This window comes from Neofelis nebulosa, chromosome 17 (assembly GCF_028018385.1).
Source record: "Neofelis nebulosa isolate mNeoNeb1 chromosome 17, mNeoNeb1.pri, whole genome shotgun sequence".
Classification (NCBI taxonomy): domain Eukaryota; kingdom Metazoa; phylum Chordata; class Mammalia; order Carnivora; family Felidae; genus Neofelis; species Neofelis nebulosa.
Genome location: NC_080798.1, coordinates 25,768,049 through 25,788,984, shown reverse-complemented (window position 1 = coordinate 25,788,984; position 20,936 = coordinate 25,768,049). Strand labels below are relative to the sequence as shown.

General features: G+C 37.6%; 1 protein-coding gene and 1 non-coding gene across 3 annotated transcripts in view; both read left to right on the top strand.

The window, feature by feature from the left end:
• ITFG1 (integrin alpha FG-GAP repeat containing 1) overlaps positions 1 to 20,936 on the top strand; it is a 345,618-nt gene that overhangs the window by 244,483 nt on the left and 80,199 nt on the right. For both annotated transcript variants that reach the window (XM_058708060.1, XM_058708061.1), the window contains one exon: positions 10,814 to 10,857. In XM_058708060.1, the coding sequence (XP_058564043.1) occupies positions 10,814 to 10,857 (44 nt within the window). The remainder of the gene's footprint in view (positions 1 to 10,813; positions 10,858 to 20,936) is intronic.
• LOC131500556 (U6 spliceosomal RNA) lies at positions 16,914 to 17,017 on the top strand. Its single transcript, XR_009256360.1, has one exon. It is a non-coding gene; the product is annotated as a U6 spliceosomal RNA (small nuclear RNA).

Sequence of the window (20,936 nt, the reverse complement as noted above, 5' to 3'; positions counted from 1 at the left end):
ATATAAGTATGGCTACTCCAGCTTTCTTTTGACTTCCAGTAGCATGATAAATAGTTCTCCATCTCCTCACTTTCAATCTGAAGGTGTCCTCAGGTCTAAAATGAGTCTCTTGTAGACAGCAAATAAATGAGTCTTGTTTTTTTTTTTTTATCCATTCTGATACCCTATGTCTTTGGTTGGCTCATTTAGTCCATTTATGTTCAGTGTTATTATAGAAAGATATGGGTTTAGAGTCATTGTGATGTCTGTAGGTTTCATGCTTGTAGCGATGTCTCTGGTACTTTGTCTCACAGGATCCCCCCTTAGGATCTCTTGTAGGGCTGGTTTAGTGGTGACGAATTCCTTCAGTTTTTGTTTGTTTGGGAAGACCTTTATCTCTCCTTCTATTCTAAATGACAGACTTGCTGATAAAGGATTCTCGGCTGCATATTTTTTCTGTTAATCACATTGAAGATTTCCTGCCATTCCTTTCTGGCCTGCCAAGTTTCAGTAGAGAGATCGGTCATGAGTCTTATCAGTCTCCCTTTATATGTTAGAACATATTTATCCCTAGCTGCTTTCAGAATTTTCTCTTCATCCTTGTATTTTGCCAGTTTCACTATGATATGTCGTGCAGAAGATCGATTCAAGTTATGTCTGAAGGGAGTTCTCTGTGCCTCTTGGATTTCAATGCCTTTTTCCTTCCCCAGATCAGGGACGTTCTCAGCTATTATTTCTTCAAGTACACCTTCAGTGCCTTTCCCTCTCTCTTCCTCCTCTGGAATACCAATTATGCGTAGATTATTTCTCTTTAGTGTATCACTTAGTTCTCTAATTTTCCCCTTATACTCCTGGATTTTTTTATCTCTCTTTTTCTCAGCTTCTTCTTTTTCCATAATTTTATCTTCTAGTTCACCTATTCTCTCCTCTGCCTCTTCAATCCGAGCTGTGGTCATCTCCATTTCAATTTTGCAACTCATTGATAGCATTTTTTAGCTCCTCCTGGCTGTTCTTAGTCCCTTGATCTCTGTAGCAATAGATTCTCTGCTGTCCTCTATACTGTTTTCAAGCCCAGCAATTAATTTTATGAGTATTATTCTAATTTCACTTTCTGTTATATTGTTGTATCCTTTTTGATCAGTTCGTTAGCTGTCGTTATTTCCTGGAGATTCTTTTGAGGTGAGTTCTTCTGTTTGGTCATTTTGGATAGGTCCTGGAGTGGGGCAGAACTGCAGGGCACTTCCCCTGTGCTGTCTTGAATAACTTGCGTTGGTGGGTGGGGCCGCATTCAGACCTGATGTCTGCCCCCAGCCCCCGCTGGGCCCACAGTCAGACTGGTGTGTACCTTCTCTTCCCCTCTCATAGGGGCGGGATTCACTGTGGGGTGGGGTGGCCCGTCTGGGCTACTTGCACACTGCCAGACTTGTGGTGCTGGGGATCTGGCGTAATAGCTGGGGTGGTTCAGCAAGGTGCACAGGGGCGGGGTAGGCTCAGCTTGCTTATGCTTCAGTGATCCACTTTGGGAGGGGCCCTGAAGCACCGGGAGGGAGTCAGACCCGCTGCCTCTGGAGGGATGGATCCGCAGAAGCATAGCATTGGGTGTTTGCTCAGTGCAAGCAAGTTCCCTGACAGGAACTGGTTCCCTTTGGGATTTTGGCTGGGGGATGGGCGAGGGAGATGATGCCTGCGAGCGCCTTTGTTCCCCGCCAAGCTGAGCTTTGTCGTCTGGGGCTCAACAACTCTCCCTCCTGTTGTCTCCAGCCTTTCCGCTCTCCAAGCAGAGCTGTTAACTTATAACCTCCCAGATGTTAAGTCCCGCTTGCTGTCAGAACACATTCCATCCGGCCCCTCCGCTTTTGCAAGCCAGACTTGGGGCCTCTGCTTGGCTGGCAGGCTGCCCCACCACCCTGGCTCCCTCCCCCCAGTCTGTGTAGCGCGCACCACTTCTGCGCCCTTCCTACCCTCTTCTATGGGCCTCTCCTCTGTGCTTGGCTCTGGAGAATCCGTTCTGCTAGTCTTCTGGCGGTTTTCTGGGTTATTTAGGCAGGTGTAGGTGGAATCTAAGTGATCAGCAGGACATGGTAAGCCCAGCGTCCAACTGCGCCGCCGTCTTCCTTTTTCTTGTCTCTCTCTTTCACTCATTTTATCAATTAAATGTTAATCTCACCCAAAACTTCTCTCACAGAAACATCTAGAATAATTTTTGGCCAATCATCTAGGCACCCCATGGCCTGGTCAAGTTTACGCAAAAAACTATCACACTCTTTACATTTTTCATCAAAGAGAGCCTTTGTTAACACAATTGTGTGAATTAAGAAGACAGATTTTGCAGCATTGTTCAGAGGAAAAAAAATAGATGTGCATAATGAAAAATTCAATCCCAGGGTAACCACCTTGGCATACAGTCAGATAGGTGTGAAGTGATAAGAAAGGTAATAGTGATGGGGTACAAAGAAAATATGGTGAAAGTCTACAGCTTGGTGAAATTTTACATAGGTATACCCCCTTCTACCACACCTAGATCAAGATAAAATATTTGCCATACCCTAGAAGGTCCTCCAAGCCAGTCAGTACTCCCCTGCAAAAGTATAACCACTGTCCTGATCTCTGTCACCGTAGAATCATTTTCCCTTTTCTGAATGTCACATAAAAGCAAGAATACAGGATTGTACCCTTTGCATCTGGCTTCTTTTGCTCAGCATTATGTCTGTGAGATTTATCCAACACATACGTTTGCAAATAGAATCTTACTAAACATGTTTCCCTGCATCTTGTTTTTTTTTTTACCTCAGTGAGAGAGTATAAACACCCTTTCGAGTTAGGGCTTACCAGGTCTTTTTTCACTCTTTTAATAACTCCATGCCATTCCATAATACTATGGATATTCCACAGTTTACCCAATGTTTCCTCTCAGCAGACACATAGGTGGTTTCCAGGCATGAAATCGATAAGCTGAGGGGGCTGTGTTTTTAATGTTAATAGATAATACCAAATTATCGTTCCCACAATATACACACATTTATATTCCCACCAGCATATGACACTGTCCAGCATATATTCATCTGAGAGCTCTAAGTTTTTATTTCATTAATGAGTTTGGTTTTTAAAATAAGTAATACATGATAACAATGAAAAAAATTCAAGAGTATATAGTGAAAAATTAGTCTCCCTTTAACCTGTCTCCCAATGATCCAATTCCTATTCCCAAAGACAAGTTCTTTGTATCGCTCCAAGATATTTTATGTGTATATGAGCTTATATGTGTATATACTTTTATTGTACATAAATGGTTGTTCTAGGCTTTACTTTCTCCACTTAACAACATATCTTAAAGATTATACTACAGTAATATAATCTAGAGCTGCCTCATTATTTTAACTGATAGCATCAGTTATTCATTCATTATTTCTACTGAATAGTATCACATAGTATGGATAGGACATAATTTAATGAGTTCTTTTAATTTTTTTTTTTTAACGTTTATTTTTGAGACAGAGAGAGACAGAGCATGAACGGGGGATGGGCAGACAGAGAGGGAGACACAGAACCGGAAGCAGGCTCCAGACTCTGAGCCATCAGCCCAGAGCCCGATGCGGGGCTCGAACTCACGGTCTGTGAGATCTTGACCTGAGCTGAAGTCGGACGCTTAACCGACTAAGCCACCCAGGCGCCCCAGAGTTCTTTTAAAGTAGATATCAAGGCTATTTCAATCTCTTATTGTTATTATAAATAATGCCACAGAGAATATCCTGTAGGATAAATTTCTAAAAATGGAATTATTAAAAAATAGCATGTGCATCTTTTAAATAAACATATTATTGAAATATACATACAGAAAAGTATATCTAAGTACACAGGTCTGTAAATTTTCACAAAATAAATGTACTCATGTAATTACACCTAATCAAGAAACACATAACCAGTAATCAGAAGCTTCCTCATGCCACCTTATTAGTTACTAACCCTCTTCACCTAAAAGTATCCACTATTTTAATTTCAAACACCATAGATTAATTCTGCCCAGTTTCGAACTTTGTAGCTCGAATGTGTATGTGTATATATATATACATACATACACATACACGTACACACACACACACACACACACACACACACACTACAGTATAGTATAGGATGTCCCTTCATAGAAATTGTATCAGCTTATACTTTCACCTGCAGTATATAAGAATGCATATTTCCTAATACCTTCACCAACCCAACGGGTTATTAACTTTTTTAGTTTTGCCAGTCATGTAAGTGAAAGTATTGTCTCTTTTATTTTGTGTCTTTCTTATACTGAGTAAATTTCAGCATCTTTTCATATGTGTGAGAGCCATCTGTATTTTTATTTTTACAAACAGTCCTTACCCTTTTTCATTGTCTTATTTATAAATGCACCATAGTATATATTAGGGAAGTTAACCCTTTGTGACACGTGTTGCAAGTATTTTTCCTAGTTTGTCATTTGTCTTTGATTTTATTGTTTTTCCTGCAGACATTTTTCTCAGCCTTTTATTTTGTGCCTGTTAGGTATAAAATTGATTTTTTTTCCCCTGACTAGTAAGGTTGAGTGTTTTCATGGCTTTTGATTATTTGCATTTTCTTTCTGGATATTGCTTCTTGATATCCTTTGTTTCTATTGGATTATGATCTTTGAACTCACACCTAGAAGATCTTTGTATATGAGCAACAGTATGCCTTTGTAATGTATGTTTAAAAGAAAGTTTACCCCTTCATTAGTTTTTAAATTTTTATGGTATCTTTTTTATTTTGTAACAGCTTTGAGATATAATTCATGTACCATACTATTCACCCATTTGAAGTGTACACTTAAGTGGCTTTGAGCTTATTCACAGAATTATGCAACCATCACCACAATACATTTTAAAAATGTTTATTACCACAGAAGCCCTTTAGTAATCACTCTCAATCCCCTGTCCCCACCCCATCCTACCCCAGCCCTAGGCAGCCACTTCTTTCTGTGTCCATAAATTTGCCTATCCCAGACATTTCATATAAATGGAATCATATAAAGTGTAGTCTTTTGTGACTGACTTCATTCATTTACCATACATAATGTTTTTAAGATCCATCCATATTGTAGCATTATCAGTACTTTATTCCTTTTAATTGCCAAATAATATTTCATTATATGAATATACCACATCTTATTTATTCATCAGCTGATGACTTTGGGCAATTATGAATACTACTACTGTGAACATTCATGTCAATTTTTCATGTGGACATATGTTTTCATTTCTCTACTTTAATACCTCTTGAGATATACCTAGGAATGGAATTGCTGGGTTAAATGGGAACTTTGTGTTTATCCTTTTAAGGAATTGCCAGGTTGTTTTCCAAAGCAGCTCAACCATTTTATATTCCTACCGGAAATGTTTGAGGGACCTATTTCTCTACATCCTTACCAACATTATTATCTGACTTTTTTATTGTACCCATCCTAATTAGTATGAAATGGTATCTTGGGAGTTTATTTCATTTTGTTTTGTTACCATCTTAACCATTTTTTTTATTGTGGTAAAAAAAAAACATAAAATTTACTATCTTACCTTTTTTTAATGTACAGTTTGGTAGTGTTAAGTATATTCATGTTGTTGAACAGCTCTCCAGAACTTTTGCGTCTTGCACAAATGAAACTCTATACCCATTTATCAACTGCCCCTCTTCTCCTCACCCTTAGCCACCATTCTGCTTTTTGTTTCTGTGAATTTCACTGTTAGATACCTTGCATAATGGAATCATACAGTATTTGTCTTTTTGTGACTGGCTTGTTTCACTTAGCATAATGTCTTCAAGGTTCATTCATGTTGTAACATGTGACAGGATTTCTTCTTAAAGCTGAATAAGGTTCCATTGTGTATATATACCACATTTTATTTATTTCCACTTACTTGTCAGACATTTATTGGGTTACTTCCGCCTCTTGGATATTGCAAATGTGCGTTGCATTGTGGATGTGGTTTGGTTTCCCTGATTGCTAATGATGCTGAGCATCTTTTCCTGAGCTTTGTATATCTCTGTATCTACTTTGGAAAAGTGCCTATTCAGATGCTTTGCCCAATTTTTAATTGGCCTGTCTTTCTATTAAAATATAAGAGTTCTCTAAAATCTATAAAGAACTTATCAAACTCAACACCCAAAAACCAAATAATCCAGTGAAGAAATGGGCAAAAAACATGAATAGACACTTCTCCAAAGAAAACATCCAGATGGCTAACCGACACATGAAAAAAATGCTCAACTTCACTCATCATCAGGGAAATACAAATCAAAACCACAATGAGATACCACCTCACACCTGTCAGAATGGCTAACATTAACAACTCAGGCAACAACAGATGTTGGCGAGGATGCGGAGAAAGAGGATCTCTTTTGGATTGTTGCTGGCAATGCAAGCTGGTGTGGCCACTCTGGAAAACAGTATGGAGGTTCCTCAAAAAACTAAAAATAGAACTACCCTACGACCCAGCAACTGCACTACTAGTTATTTATCCAAGGGATAAAGGTGTGCTGTTTCAAAGGGACACGTGCACCCCAATGTTTATAGCAGCACTATCAACAATAGCCAAATTATGGAAAAAGCCCAAATGTCCATCGATGGATGAATGGATAAAGATGTGGTGTGTGTGTGTGTGTGTGTGTGTGTGTGTATAATATATATATATATATATATATATATGCACATACATACAATGGAGTATTACTCAGCAATCAAAAAGAATGAAATCTTGCCATTTGCAACTACGTGGATGGAACTGGAGAGTATTATGCTAAGTGAAATTAGTCAATCAGAGAAACACAAATATCATACGACTTCACTCATATGAGGACTTTAAGAGACAAAACAGATGTACATAAGGGAAGGGAAACAAAATAATATAAAAACAGGGAGGGGGACAAAACATAAGAGACTCATAAATATGGAGAACAAACTGAGGGTTACTGGAGGGGTTGTGGGAGGGGGGATGGGCTAAATGGGTAAAGGGCACTAAGGAACCTACTCCTGAAATCATTGCTGCACTATATGCTAACTAATTTGGGTGTAAATTTTTTAAAAAATTAAAATTATTGAGTTATTTATATTGTGTCTTTGCCAGATATAATTTTTATGTTATGAGTTAAAATCTATGTTTATTTTCCACCAAGTAGCCAACTATCCAGGACGATTTATTGAATAATCCATATTTTTCCTCCTTCAACAGGTACTTATTGAGTAAATATGTTGGGTTAGACCCTGAGAAAATAAGGAGAAAATGATGCAGAGCTTACATACTAGTTCAAAGACAGACTTGTGAGAAAATAATTACTATTCAGCAAGATAATGATTTTAATGAAGTTTATGAAAATCATTTTGTGACAAGAAGAAAAGAATGACCAGTATCTGCCTGGAGTTGAGGGAAGAGAGGAACAAAGAAAAAGTTAGGTCGTGGAAAGTTTGAGAATAAAAGAGAACCAGGCACTGTGCTATGATAAGAAACTTAAATAATGAAAACTGTTTTCCAAATATAAAACGTTTAGTTTACTGTCTTCTCTGATTGTAGTTCATGTAAGTGCACTATAGTCAACAAACAGGTATCTTCTTTGTGGTGAAGTATGTCATGCTTATTTTCTGGCGTCCTGTATATACTGTATAGACCTTATATATACTTTATATACCTAACCTAAGTAACATACCTTTTTCCTATGGATATGTTTGAATGAAAAATTTACAGTTTTTATTGAAATAATTCATGTTTACCAAGCACAACTGTATGCCATCCCTCTTTAATGCATAACATATAGAATATTTAATAGCACATAATGGCCACTTTCTTTTTTTTTCTTTTTTTTTTTTAAGTTAAATCCAAGTTAGTTAACATATAGTGTAATAATGATTTCAGGAATAAATTTAGTGATTTATCACTTACATATAACATCCAGTGCTCAACCCAACAAGTGCCCTCCCTAGTACCCATCACCCATTTAGCCCATCTCCCCACCCAACACCCCAGCAGCAACCCTCAGTTTGCTCTCTGTATTTAAGAGTCTCTTATGGTTTGTCTCCCTCTCTGTTTTTATATTATTTTTGCTTCCCTTCCCCTGTGTTCATCTGTTTTGTTTCTTATATTGCACATATGAGTGAAATCCTGTGATGTTTGTCTTTCTCTGACTTATTTTGGTTAGCATAATACACTCTAGTTCCATCCATGTTGTTGCAAATTGCAAGATTTCATTCTTTTTGATTGCCGCATAACATTCCATTGTATATATATACCACATCTTCTTTATCCATTTGTCACTCAGTAGACATTTGGGCTCTTTCCATAATTTGGCTATTGTCGATAGTGCTGCTATAAACATTGGGGGCATGTACCCCTTCAAATCAGTGTTTTTGTATCCTTTAATACCTAGTAGTGCAATTGCTGAGTCATAGGGTAGTCCTAGTTTTAGAATTTTGAGGACCCTCCATATTGCTTTCCAGAGTGGCTACACCAGTTTGTATTCCCACCAGCAGTACAAAAGCACTTCGTCTTTCTCCACGTCCTTGCCAACATCTGTTGTTGCCTGAGTTGTTAATGTTAGCCATTCTGACATGTGTGAGGTGGTATTTCATTGTGGTTTTGATTTATATTTCCCTGATGATGAGTGATGTTGAGCATCTTTTTATGTGTCTATTAGCCATCTGGATGTCTTCTTTGGAAAAGTGTCTATTCATGTCTTTTGCCCATTTCTTCACTGGATTATTTGTGTTTTGGGTGTTGAGTTTGATAAATTCTTCATAGATTTTGGATACTAACCCTGTATCTGATATGTCATTTGCAAATATCTTCTCCTATTCCATCGGTTGCCTTTTAGTTTTGCTGATTGTTTCCTTCACTGTGCAGAAGCTTTTTATTTTGATGAGGTCCCAGTAGTTCATTTTTGCTTTTGTTTCCCTTGCCTCTGGACACATGTCAAGTAAGAAGTTGCTGCAACTGAGGACAAAGAGATTGTTGCCTATTTCCTCCTCTAGGATTTTGATGGTTTCCTCTCTTACATTTAGGTCTTTCATCCATTTTGAGTTTATTTTTGTGCATGGTATAAGAAAGTGGTCCAGGTTCATTCTTCTGCATGTTGCTGTCCAGTTTTCCCAGCACCATTTGCTGAAGAGACTGTCTTTTTTCCATTGGATACACCTTCCTGCTTTGTCAAAGATTAGTTGACCATGTTTGTGAGTCTATTTCTGGGTTCTCTTTCCTGTTCCATTGATCTGTGTTGTCTGTTTTCGTGCCAGTACCATACTGTCTTGATGATTACAGCTTTGTAAAACAGCTTGAAGTCCGGAAATGTGATGCTTCCAGCTTTGGTTTTCTTTTTCAACATTGCTTTGGCTATTCAGGGTCTTCTGTGGTTCCATACAAATTTTAAGATTGTTTGTTCTAGCTCTGTAAAGAATGCTCGTGTTATTTTGATAGGGATTGCATTGAATATGTAGATTGCTTTGGGTGGTATCGACATTTTAACTGCATTTGTTCTTCAGTCCATGAGCGTGGAATGTTTTTCCATTTCTTTGCGTCTTCAATTTCTTTCATAAGCATTCTATAGTTTTCAGTGTATAGATTTTTCACCTCTTTAGTTAGGTTTATTCCTAGGTATTTTATGGGTTTTGGTGCAATTGTAAATGAGATAAACTCCTTGATTTCTGTTTCTGCTGCTTCTTTTGGTGTATAGAAATGCAACTGATTTCTGTGCATTGATTTTATGTCCTGTGACTTTGCTGAATTCATGTATCAGTTCTAGCAGTTTTTTGTGGAATCCTTTGGGTTTTCCACAAAGAGTATCCTGTCATCTGTGAAGAGTGAAAGTTTGACTTCCTCCTTGCCAATTTGGATGTCTTTTATTTCTGTTTCTTTTTTTTTTATTTTTTTTTAACATTTATTCATTTTTTTGAGAGACAGAGAGCAGGGGAGGGGGAGGAGCTGAGAGAGAGGGAGACACAGAATCCGATGCAAGCTCTAGGCTCTGAACTGACAGCACAGAGCCTGACATGGGTCTCAAACTCACGGACCATGAGATCATGACCTGACCCGAAGTTGGATACTTAACGACTGAGCCACCCCTGGTGTCTTTTATTTCTTTTTGTTGTCTGATTGCTGAGGTTAGGACTTTCAACACTGTGTTGAATAAAGTTACAGGAGTGGTAATGTCCACTTTCTTATAGAGGTATCACTTCACATGAAGAGGTGGTAATATAATTATATTTCAAAACTCATGTTACTTATATAAAGAATATTCAGATACTCTAACCTTTTCTTTTTTGGTGATTAAAGAATAAATGTGTCATTAAATTATTTTTATGTATTTGTTATAGACCCGTCAATTCTTTATAGTTGTGTTCTCCATAATAGTTATCAAGGGTGCCCTAAATCTTTGACCCAACAACTTTGACTAGATAAGTGGAAAAAAGTCTAATATGAGATATAAAATGTTTTTCTCAGCATACATTTTAATTGGTTTGCATTTAGCACTTCTGTCAGATTCTAAGTCTTATACTTGGAAACTAGAACCAACAGTAGGTATAGTATGATATAAATATAATTAATTATTTCACCTATATATTTCACAAAACATTAGCATCTTAACTGCTTAATAAAAGCTTTTAAAATATCAGTATAAAATAAACAATAGAAACTTGATTTACTCAGATCTAAAGGAATTGATTTGGTTTCTGCCTGTGATTATGGTTCAGTAGAGCATGTTAATAGATTATAGGGGAAAAATTAGAGTTAACTTTAAATATAAGCTAAAGTAATAATATAGTAGTAATAGCCTTTTCTTTATTTTTCCACAGTTCTTAGTGGTCTGTGTTCTAATGACTGTCCTCGTAAGATAACAGTAAGTAAACAAATCTCAGTTGTAAAATTATCAGTGAAGATATTCTGCATAATAGATACTCACAAAATACTTATGTTACATTCAAATTGTTATTATTTAGAAGTGATTAAAGTATCCTTTAGTGCTCAAAAAACTTAACTGAGAATAAAATACCTTGTCTAAAAGATTCTCACCTCAAGGTTCACCTCCTTTATGAAGGCTTTTCTGATACCTTCCCGTAATTTCTTGGCATAAGGCATACTACCGCCATTTTAGCATATATAATACTTGAGCTCACGTCTCTATATTAAAAGCCTCTCTATACTAGACTGGCATCCCTTAAGGTCAAGAACCCTCTCATCATGTATACCTGGTACATAACCGAAGGTCAAGCATATAGTAAATAATGATTTTTTTTGGTATAGTCTTAATATTGACTTTCTGTGCTTCAGTGAAATAACAAAGTGTAAAAATAATTAGGCTTAGTTTTTTAAATTGCCAGTTCATATAAATTATAATAAGAATATTATATTGTGTATGGGTGTGGGCGTATCCCTGCTTGGGTCCTCATAATAACCTTGTTTCATGAGGAATTACCCCCCATGTAAAGATGAGGAAACTAAAGCTTAGTGAAATTAAATTATCTAATCATAGAGCTATGAAGTACTGGAACTAGAGCACAAAGCTAGGTGTTCTGGTTATAGTCTCATACTTTTACTACCCCAGTTAAGCACTGCAAGACCAACACTTTGTGTATGGTTGGGAAACTTCACATATTTGAGACATGTGGAAACAGACCCTAACCCAGAGATTTGCATGCAGAGATTTAATTTAGACTCAACTCCAAAGCAACAGCTATTGGCCCTTCAGAAATGGCTCAAATAGAGGCAGAGAAGCCAGGCGTTTGTATTCCTGCTTTAATCAGACTTTGCCTGCAGGCAGTCTCCAGGAAAGGCTTATAGCTAGTAGGAGCCAGCTCCCTTTGGGTGAAAACAGTGTCCAGGTAGGAACCCGGCTGTGAGCTATCAGCAGCCAACACTTTGAGGAGCTCAGGGAATAAGTGCCTCAGTCCTGAAGAAAATATCTGGACAATGCATCACATCTTTTATGAATGTATATGAGTGCCTGGTCAAGTCCATCTGCTTTCATATCATTATAAAAATGTAGATGTATATAGTAGGGGAGACTTTGGGGAGGGGAATGCAGAAGATGTATGAGAACTCTCTGTACTTTCTACTTAATTTGGCTATGAATCTAAAACTGCTCTAAACAAGAAAGTCTGTTTTTTAAAAATTTTAAAGTATAGATGTAATTAATCAGAGGCTTAAGATTAACTTGGTGATTTAGGTATTGTCTACCTAATCTGTGAATTATTCAATTCCTCTTGCTTCCTGTCATTGACCACATTCATTACATGGTCAAGCAAAGAACTGTGAAACATTGAAATGAAACCCACTCATTTTACCTATAAGTTCTGGCAGAAAAGTGGATAGGAAAGGCTGTATGACTAAAGCAGCTGCAGGTAATACTTCTGAGATCAATAATGTCCCCATTCTCTTTATCTTAAAATAAAAGCAACTTTAATTGTATGGAGAACTTTCATTTAGAAAGTCACATAAATTGGGGTGCCTGGGTGGCTCAGTCGATTAAGTGTCCAACTTCAGCTCAGGTCATGATCCCCCGGTTTGTGGGTTCGAGCCCTGCATCGGGCTCTGTGCTGACAGCCTGGAGCCTGCTTCAGATTCTGTGTCTCCTCCTCTCTCTTCCCCTTTCCTGCTCACACTCTGTGTCTCTCTGTCTCTCAATAATAAATAAACATTTAAAAAAATTTGTTTTAGAAAGTCACATAAGTAAAATTCACCATGCAGAGAGATGTTCTTACGATGATTACTCCAACAGCCCTGCACCTTTGGGCTTTTTTTTGGTGACAGATCTGCCTCCCATTCGTCCATTTATTATTTTCTTTGAAATTCAGATCCTGCTGAACTGCCTTCATATATATCATTTTCCTGCCCCACTGATACCACAAATCACAATTTTATGACAACCTAAAAGAAACAAATGCACACTATACTTCCCCAGTTTTCCATATATCAAATGTATGCCCTCTTGTATTTTATGAAAAAGTAGGCCTTCTTCATATTGCTTTGTACTGAACATAGTATAAAGTTTTACATCAGGTATATGACCCTATGTGAAACTAAGAGGGAAAATGTACCTACCACATGAGTACTTTACCACTTGAGTTAATTTATGAGTTGGATAGCTCTTGTGCTACTAATATGTTCCCACCTGATACAGGCAACCTATTTGATAACATGAAGAAAGGAAGGAATTATTCAAATCAGAAACCAATCCCACCCAAATTCCTTCATCTCCATTTTGAAAACCCCTGGTCATACTCTGGACCTTATCTACCAGAACTATTTTACTTTAGAAATTTTTTTATTGTTTGTTTATTTATTTATTTTGAGAGAGAGGCATGCAGGCGAGCAGGGGAGGGGCAGAGAGAAAGGAAGAGAGAAACTCCCAGCAGGCTTCATGCTGTCAGCCCAGAGCCCAACTCAGGGCTTCATCTCACAAAGTGTGAGATCATGACCTGACCTAAAATCAAGAGTCAGAGGCTTAACCTACTGAGCTACCCAGGTACCCTACTTTTGAAATTTTAATGCCATCCATTCAGCTATTTGACTACAAACTGTTTTCCAGCCTTCTCTTTCCCATTACTACATCTGTTCAACTTTAAGGCTGTTCGTCTCTTGACCTGTAATCAGCCCACTCCTGCCTTTACCCTCCTCGTTTAGCTACCATACATCAACCTCACTCCTGCCATTACTTTTAACTCCCATTAAGCACTCTCCTTCTACTGTACCTGCCTAGCAAAATTATAGCCCTGGGTTAGTCCAAGCTATTTACCTTCTTCAGTCCTAGACCTAGGCTCCTGGGCATTTCTAAAAAAAATAACAAACATACTTGCATATTGGTACCACCACTAGTTCATAGTCTTTACCTGAAATGAGCATTCTTAATTGTATCATAGTCTTATATGGATTCCTAGTCATCTTTTCACCCATTCCTTTTCTCTGATTACTTTCAGGATTTTCTCTTTGTCTTGGGTTTTCTGCTGATTGAATATGATATGCATAGATAAATATAGGTTTTTAGTATTTTTCCTGTTTGGTGTTCTCTAAGCTTCCTGGATCTGTGGTTTGATATCTGTCACTAATTTTGGAAAATTGTCATGTTATTTCAAACATTTCTGTCTATTCCTTTCTCTCCTTCTCCTTCCAGTAATCCAGTGACACATATGTTACACCTTTGTCCCACAGTTCTGTTCAATTTTTTCAATAGTTTTTCTCTGTTTCAGTTTTGGAAGTTTCTATTGCTAGATCTTCAAGCTCACTGATCCTTTGTTCAGCCGTATCCAGGCTTTCTTCATTTTAATTATTTCTATCATTTCTGTTTGATTCTTAAGAGTTTCCATCTCTCTGCTTGTATTAACAGTCTGTTTTTGCATGCTGTCTACGTTTTCCAGTAGAGCCCTTAATGTATCAATCATAGTTCTTTTAAATTTCTGGTCTGCTAATTCTAACATTCTGCTATATCTGAATCTGGTACCAATGCTTGCTTTGTCCATTCAAACTTTGTTTTCTGCCTTTTAGCATGCCTTGAAATTTTTTGTTGAAAATCGGATATTATATATTGGGTGAAAGGAACTAAGGTAGATGGGCCTTTAGCATGAGGTTTTATGTTTATCCAGTTAGGATAACTCTAACAACTGTGTTTACTGTTTGCAGTAGCTATGCTGTCAGAGGAAGCAGTTTTCTCCAGTGTCTTTTTTCTTCCCTATTGTCTTTGTGTTTTTCTTCCACTTCTTAAACAGGGTCTGAGGCTTGCAGTGCTTTTAGCTATAATCCCATTATAAGACAGAAGCCCAGTTGATGTGGTGGTAAGGAGCAAGAGTTAGAAAATGCATCCTATACTCCTATGATTAGGTCTTAGGCTTTTAGTGAGCCTGTGTCCCTGGGATGTGGCATACACATGTGCTTCTTCTTAGCTTCCCCTCCCCCATGGGCAAGACAGGAAGGCCAGAAAGGGCTAAAGTTAGGCATTTCCTTTCCCCCAGGTTAAACCCAGGTCACTTAAGATCTGGTAAAATAGTTTTCCTTGAGGGTAAGGTGTTAAGAACCAAGGGCTCTGGGCCTATGTCAGAATGCTTACTTCCCCTCCCTGTGCTAGAAGCATGAGAGTTCTGACCCAATCTTACCCCTGAGAATCTGGTGGGACTTCTGGAGGTAAAACTCACAAAAGCGTGGGGCTCCTCTAAGACTGTTTACCTGCCTCTTCCAGAGTTTGAATTCTCAAACCAGTTCCTATTGAGCTTCCAGCAATTTTTCCATTACAGTTTAAGTGTCCTACCAGTACTAGCTCCAGTTTCAGTCATCTGCATCTAGGCCTCTGCTCCCAGTAAGCTGTGATTCTGTATCCACCCCTTTCTCCAGTGTCAGGGTAGCAGTTTGCCCTGTGACGTGAGTTCTCTGAATCTAAGGAGAATTGTTTTACTTCAGCTTTGTTCTTTTTCTGAGGAGTTAGGACTTCCAAGCTCTTTACAGGTCAGACCAGAAACTCTCCTCATATTTTTTCTTTAAAGATTTTTTTTAAGTAAATTTATTTTGAGAGAGCAGGAGAAGGGGAGAGAGAGAGAGGGAGAGAGAGAATCCCAAGCAGGCTTCATACTGTCAGCGTAGAGCCTGACGTGGGGCTCAATGTCATGAACTATTAAAGCATGACCTGAGCTAAAATCAAAAGTCAGATGCTTAACTGTCTGAGGCACCCAAGAGCCCCTCTCCTTGCATTTTTATCAGTATTGCTTTATTTTTCCTTGTTATAGCTTTATTACAACATAACTGACATGCAATAAGCTGTACATAATGAATATATTCAATTTGATGTTATGATGTATATATTATATATATATACACAATATATATATTTATTTGGATATATATACCCATTATATATGGATATATCATGCCAATATAATGAAACACTATATCTAAAAGTTTTTTTGTGCCCCTTGGCTATCCCTCCTTCTCACCTTCCCTGACCCTCCTCCCTATGCTACTTACTTTTCCTCAGTCACCACTGATAGCTTCTCTGTGAGTGTTGCTTTACTTTAAAAGTTTTTCTTGTTACTTCATGGCTTTTATCAATATGTCTTCCTCTGTGTCATTTATTGTTCTTTTCCTTGAAATTTGTTTAACTTTTTTTAAAATTTGAACATCTATAGAAGTATAGGTTAATATAATAAAACTCCTTGTGTCCATACTACCATCCAGCTTCAGCACTATCATCATATACCACCACCTACTAATTCCATTCACAGCCCCTCTTACACTATTTTAAGGAAAATCCATTATGTCTTATATTCTGTAAATACTTCCATGTATATCTCTCTAAGATAAGGACTTTTTACATGTTAGACCAGAAACTCCCATTTTTTCATAAAAACTATTTTATATCCTTTCCAGCATCTTCTTAAATCCATCCCCACGTTCATTTCTCAGTCATTGACCTAGATTCCTACTTCAAAGGGAAAATAAGAATGTAAAATCAGAATTTCTTCAACTGTGTTCAGTAACTTTGGGGAAGTTATATAACTCCTATTAAGCCTTATTCTCCACATCTGTATAATGGGGAACTAATTGTATGCATTTATGTTAGCTTCCTATTCCTGCTGTAACAAATTACGATAAATTTAGTGGCCTCAAACAGCACAAATATATCCTTTTACAGTTGTGGAAGTCAAAAATACAAATACGCTTCACAGAGCAGGACTCCATTCCTTTGGAGGCTTTAAGGAGAATCCATTCCCTTGCCCTTAACTTCTCAAGGCCACCTATATTCCTTGGCTTATGGCCCTTCTATCCATCTCTAAATCCAACCATGTAGCATCTTCGTACCACTGACCCTAACCCAATCCTGCCTTCCTCTTTCACTTATAAGGACTGTAGTGATTACATTGGGTCCATCTGGACAATCCAAAATAATCTCTCCATCTCAAGACCCTTAATCATGTGTTTGCTTCAGCAACACATATACTAAAATTGGAGTGATACAGAGATTAGCATCGCTCCTGGGTAAGAGCGACATGCAAATTCATGAAGCATTCCACATTCTTAAGGGAAAAAAATCCTTAATCACATTGGCAAATTCCCTTTTGCAATATAGGATTATCAACAGGTTTTGGGAGCTAGGATGTGAACATCTTTAGGGGACCATTATTCTGCCTACTACACTACCTCCTAAGGTTTTTATTAGGATTAGAAGAATTAATGTAGGCAAATCAGAGCAGAGGTCTAATACACAATAAATACTCAAAAAGTGTATCTGCTATTCTTTGTCAATGGTAATGGTTATTTCCCGGCCTCTATAACATCCCTGTATTAGCAAGGATAATGAGTTCCAAATTTTTGAGAAATGCTGGTGTTCTGTTTGCCTTCAAGATAAGACTAGAGGTCTATTTGACTTCATGACTTTTTTCTTATAATGTAAATCTTTTTTGATATATATCACAAATTTATGAAATATGGATATCTATTTTTAGTGAGAGCTACCATAAGCATCTGTGAATCTAAAGAGTATTTTTATTCCTATTTCCTGATTTTTCTCTTTAAATACCAAACTAATTTTTTTAATCTTTTATTCACAATTTAACATATATTGTGGGGACGGCTGGGTGGTTCAGTAGGTTAAGCATCCGACTCCAGCTCAGGTCATGATCTCACGGTCTGTGAGTTTGAGCCCTGGGTCAGGCTCTGTGCTGACAGCTCAGAGCCCATGATCTCACGGTCTGTGAGTTTGAGCCCTGGGTCAGGCTCTGTGCTGACAGCTCAGAGCCTGGAGCCTGCTTCAGATTCTGTGTCTCCCTCTCTCTCTCTGCCCCTCCCCTGCTCATGCTCTGTCTCTGTCTCAAAAATAAATAAAAACATTTTAAAAATAATAACATATACTGTGTTAGTAGAGATTATAGCTTCTTTCTCTGTCAATTGGTAATTCTTTTAACCAAAGCCTGCTGACTTTTCCCGCTTTATGGATTATGAGTCTATAAGCAGGCATGTGAGTGTTCTCATTGAACAAAGGGTTGGAAATAGTCCTTTAATCTGCTATATACAAAAAGAATCCATGCATATTCCTTTTAAGTAGTTTCATGAGGACAGAGGAAGGATCTGTTTTGCCTGTCTGTATGTCCTAGAACATAGCACAGGGCCCGTGCTTACCAGTTTGTTATCTTCTATAGTACTAAATATAATCTCTTCATCCACACCCATCCCTTTTGCTATTTCTTTTTATTAATCAATGTACTAATTATGCTGTGAGTTCCACATCCTTCTCAGAGACCTCATTCCATTGTTTATTCTACCTAGCCTGTGTATTCAACCTCCACCTCTCTGTTGCTGCCTTCCCTTCAGCATTTAAGGAGCACCCAAATCTCTCTTATCTGCAAGAGCAAATATGCATATTTTCCAGAATCTCACATCCTCTCCAGCTATTACCTAATCTCGGTTTTCTCTGCTCAGTCAAATTTATTAAGTTGTCCACCACTGGATCTCTCCCAATTAGTTACTTCCATATCCTTAACCGACTGTCGTAATCTAGCATTTGACCTGAGGCCTGGTTCTCCTGACCACTCCTAGGAACACTCTCCTTTCCTTGGTTTCCTTTATTTTCACCCTTTCTGGCTCCCTTCCACTTCTCTGGCCATTCTCCCTTTTCCTTTATGGACATTTACTCTGCCCACCTGGAAATGCAGGTGCTCCTCAGGCTCTCACTCTAGGTTCTCTTCTCACTCTACTCTCTTAGTTATCTCAGTCTCTCCCCTATTTGTTTGGTGGGTGTTTTGTTTTGTTTTGTTTTGGGGTGCTTGTTTTTGCCATTTGTATACTGATCACTCCCAAACCTGTTTTCCAGCCATCTCTCCTGAGCTTTAGACCTTTATATCTGAGTGTCTTACAGGGACTGATAAAACTGAAATCCAGTGTTTCCCCACAAAAACTCAGTCCACTTCCTATGTTCCCTTTCTCAGTTACTTTTTCCTTTCCCTTACCCCCCAGATCTACTAGGTTATTGGTCTCAACCCCTAAATATCCTTCCTCTATCCAATCATCATTTAGTCCAGGTTATCATTGTTCTTGCTTTTCATGCCTGACTGTTGGGAGTTATCTGAGCCATCCTTCAAAAAGGTACCCCAGTGATCTTTCTAAAATACAGACCTTCAGTGGCTTCTCTTTGTCCTTGAAAAATGGTCCAAACCTAGTTAGACCTAGTTTGACCTAGCTTGAGCTTTTGTTTACCTCTTCAGCCATATTCCTTGCCATTTCTCCTCACACCCACTCCCAGCTCTCTCAGCCACACATAACTACTTGTTCTGCCATTCTGTCTCATCTCCAGCCTCTTGCATGTTTTTTCTCTGTCCTGAAGCCTCCTCTTCTCCACCTTCTCCTAGATTCCTTCATGTGACCTTCAGGTCAGCTTTCAGACAGTATTTCCTCTGAGAATCATTCCTGGGCTCCCCACTGACATAGGTCTGGATATACCGTCTGTTGTTTCTTAGCACCCTATGCATAGTCCTGCTACTTACCACTTCTGTATTTGGTGAGTTATCTGTGTTCAGCCCTTGAAGGAGACTGGGTCTTGTTTATTATTCTGTACTTACTCCCTAACACAGTGGCCTGACACATAGTAGCACAATAAATATTTATGTATGAATAAATGAGCTTTTCCTAAAATTTGGTTTCCTTTTTTTTTTTATGGGCCTTCATTGATAAATTTACCATACCACCTCTTAACCACAATCACAATCCACATACCACCTCTTAGCCACAATCACTTAACATATTCATTGCTAAGTTTGAACATTTGCAGAATAAATTACAAGCTATTCACAAGAGAAATGCATTCTGCAAAGCCCTGATATAAAGGGAAAACATCCCTTATTTATGCTCTCAGAGATACCTCATTATGAGACAGATGTTTCAGTTGTTACTACAAACAGATTTCTAATATATGTAGCAGAACAAGATGTATCTTTAACATTTTTTTTCATCTTTTCAATCAGAAATATTCTCAGGCTTGTATTTGTTCTGTGTAGGAATAATATGAGAAAGTATAAGCCAGGTAAGTTTCTCTTTGTCTTTATTTTAAGGAAAATAATCTGATTTAGTACTTTTACCTTCCCATCTTTAAAAGACACTAGTCTTTGCTACAACAAATATTTATTGATCAAAACAGATTTATGTATTTGATATCTTTTTAAACTATTATTCTACCTTTAATTCTAAGTATTTGCCTTTTTATCACACCTGACAGTGGCAATATCATCTTTCTTCTACCAAGGATAGAAAAAAATTGAAATTTTTCTGCATTTAATGTCCTTTTGTAATCCTTTACAAAGGGAAAAATTCCTTGCATTTTTAACAGGAAAATAACCAAAATTAAATAAATAATTTACTGAATTTAATGTCTTGAAGAAATAAGTAAGAAATAATAGAAAAAATTCAATATTGAACTAAATTAGGCAATACAGTTAACACTAATGAAAATAAGGAAAAATATCCATGAGTGTTTATAAAAACATGAACAAGATAAAAAAATTACCTGTGAGAAAAATAAATCCATATGTAAGTCACCTATTTTTCTAACATTTTAGAATCATAAACTTTATATTGCATAGTTATACCTAATATTGATTTTAGCTAACACAATGTATCTTACAAGTTCTTCCAGTTTAGTTTTACCATCCAGAGCCAGTGATGTAAAATATACTGTAGTCTCCAAGTAGGAGCCCAAGACCTTAAAACAAATCCTTAGATAATGAGGCACTTAACAGTGACATAAACCCCCCCCCCAAAAAAAAAACCCCAAGATTCGTCTAGGCTACTTAAAAAGATAGTCTAATGAAGAAAAGAAATGTATTCCAACCCTGATTTTCTATAATTCAACAGGCATACAGAGGACAGTTAGTTTAAAACAATCTGTATAATACAGCACCCAAACAGTGTTGCATCAATATGACACATCCTAGAACAAGAAAAATGAGC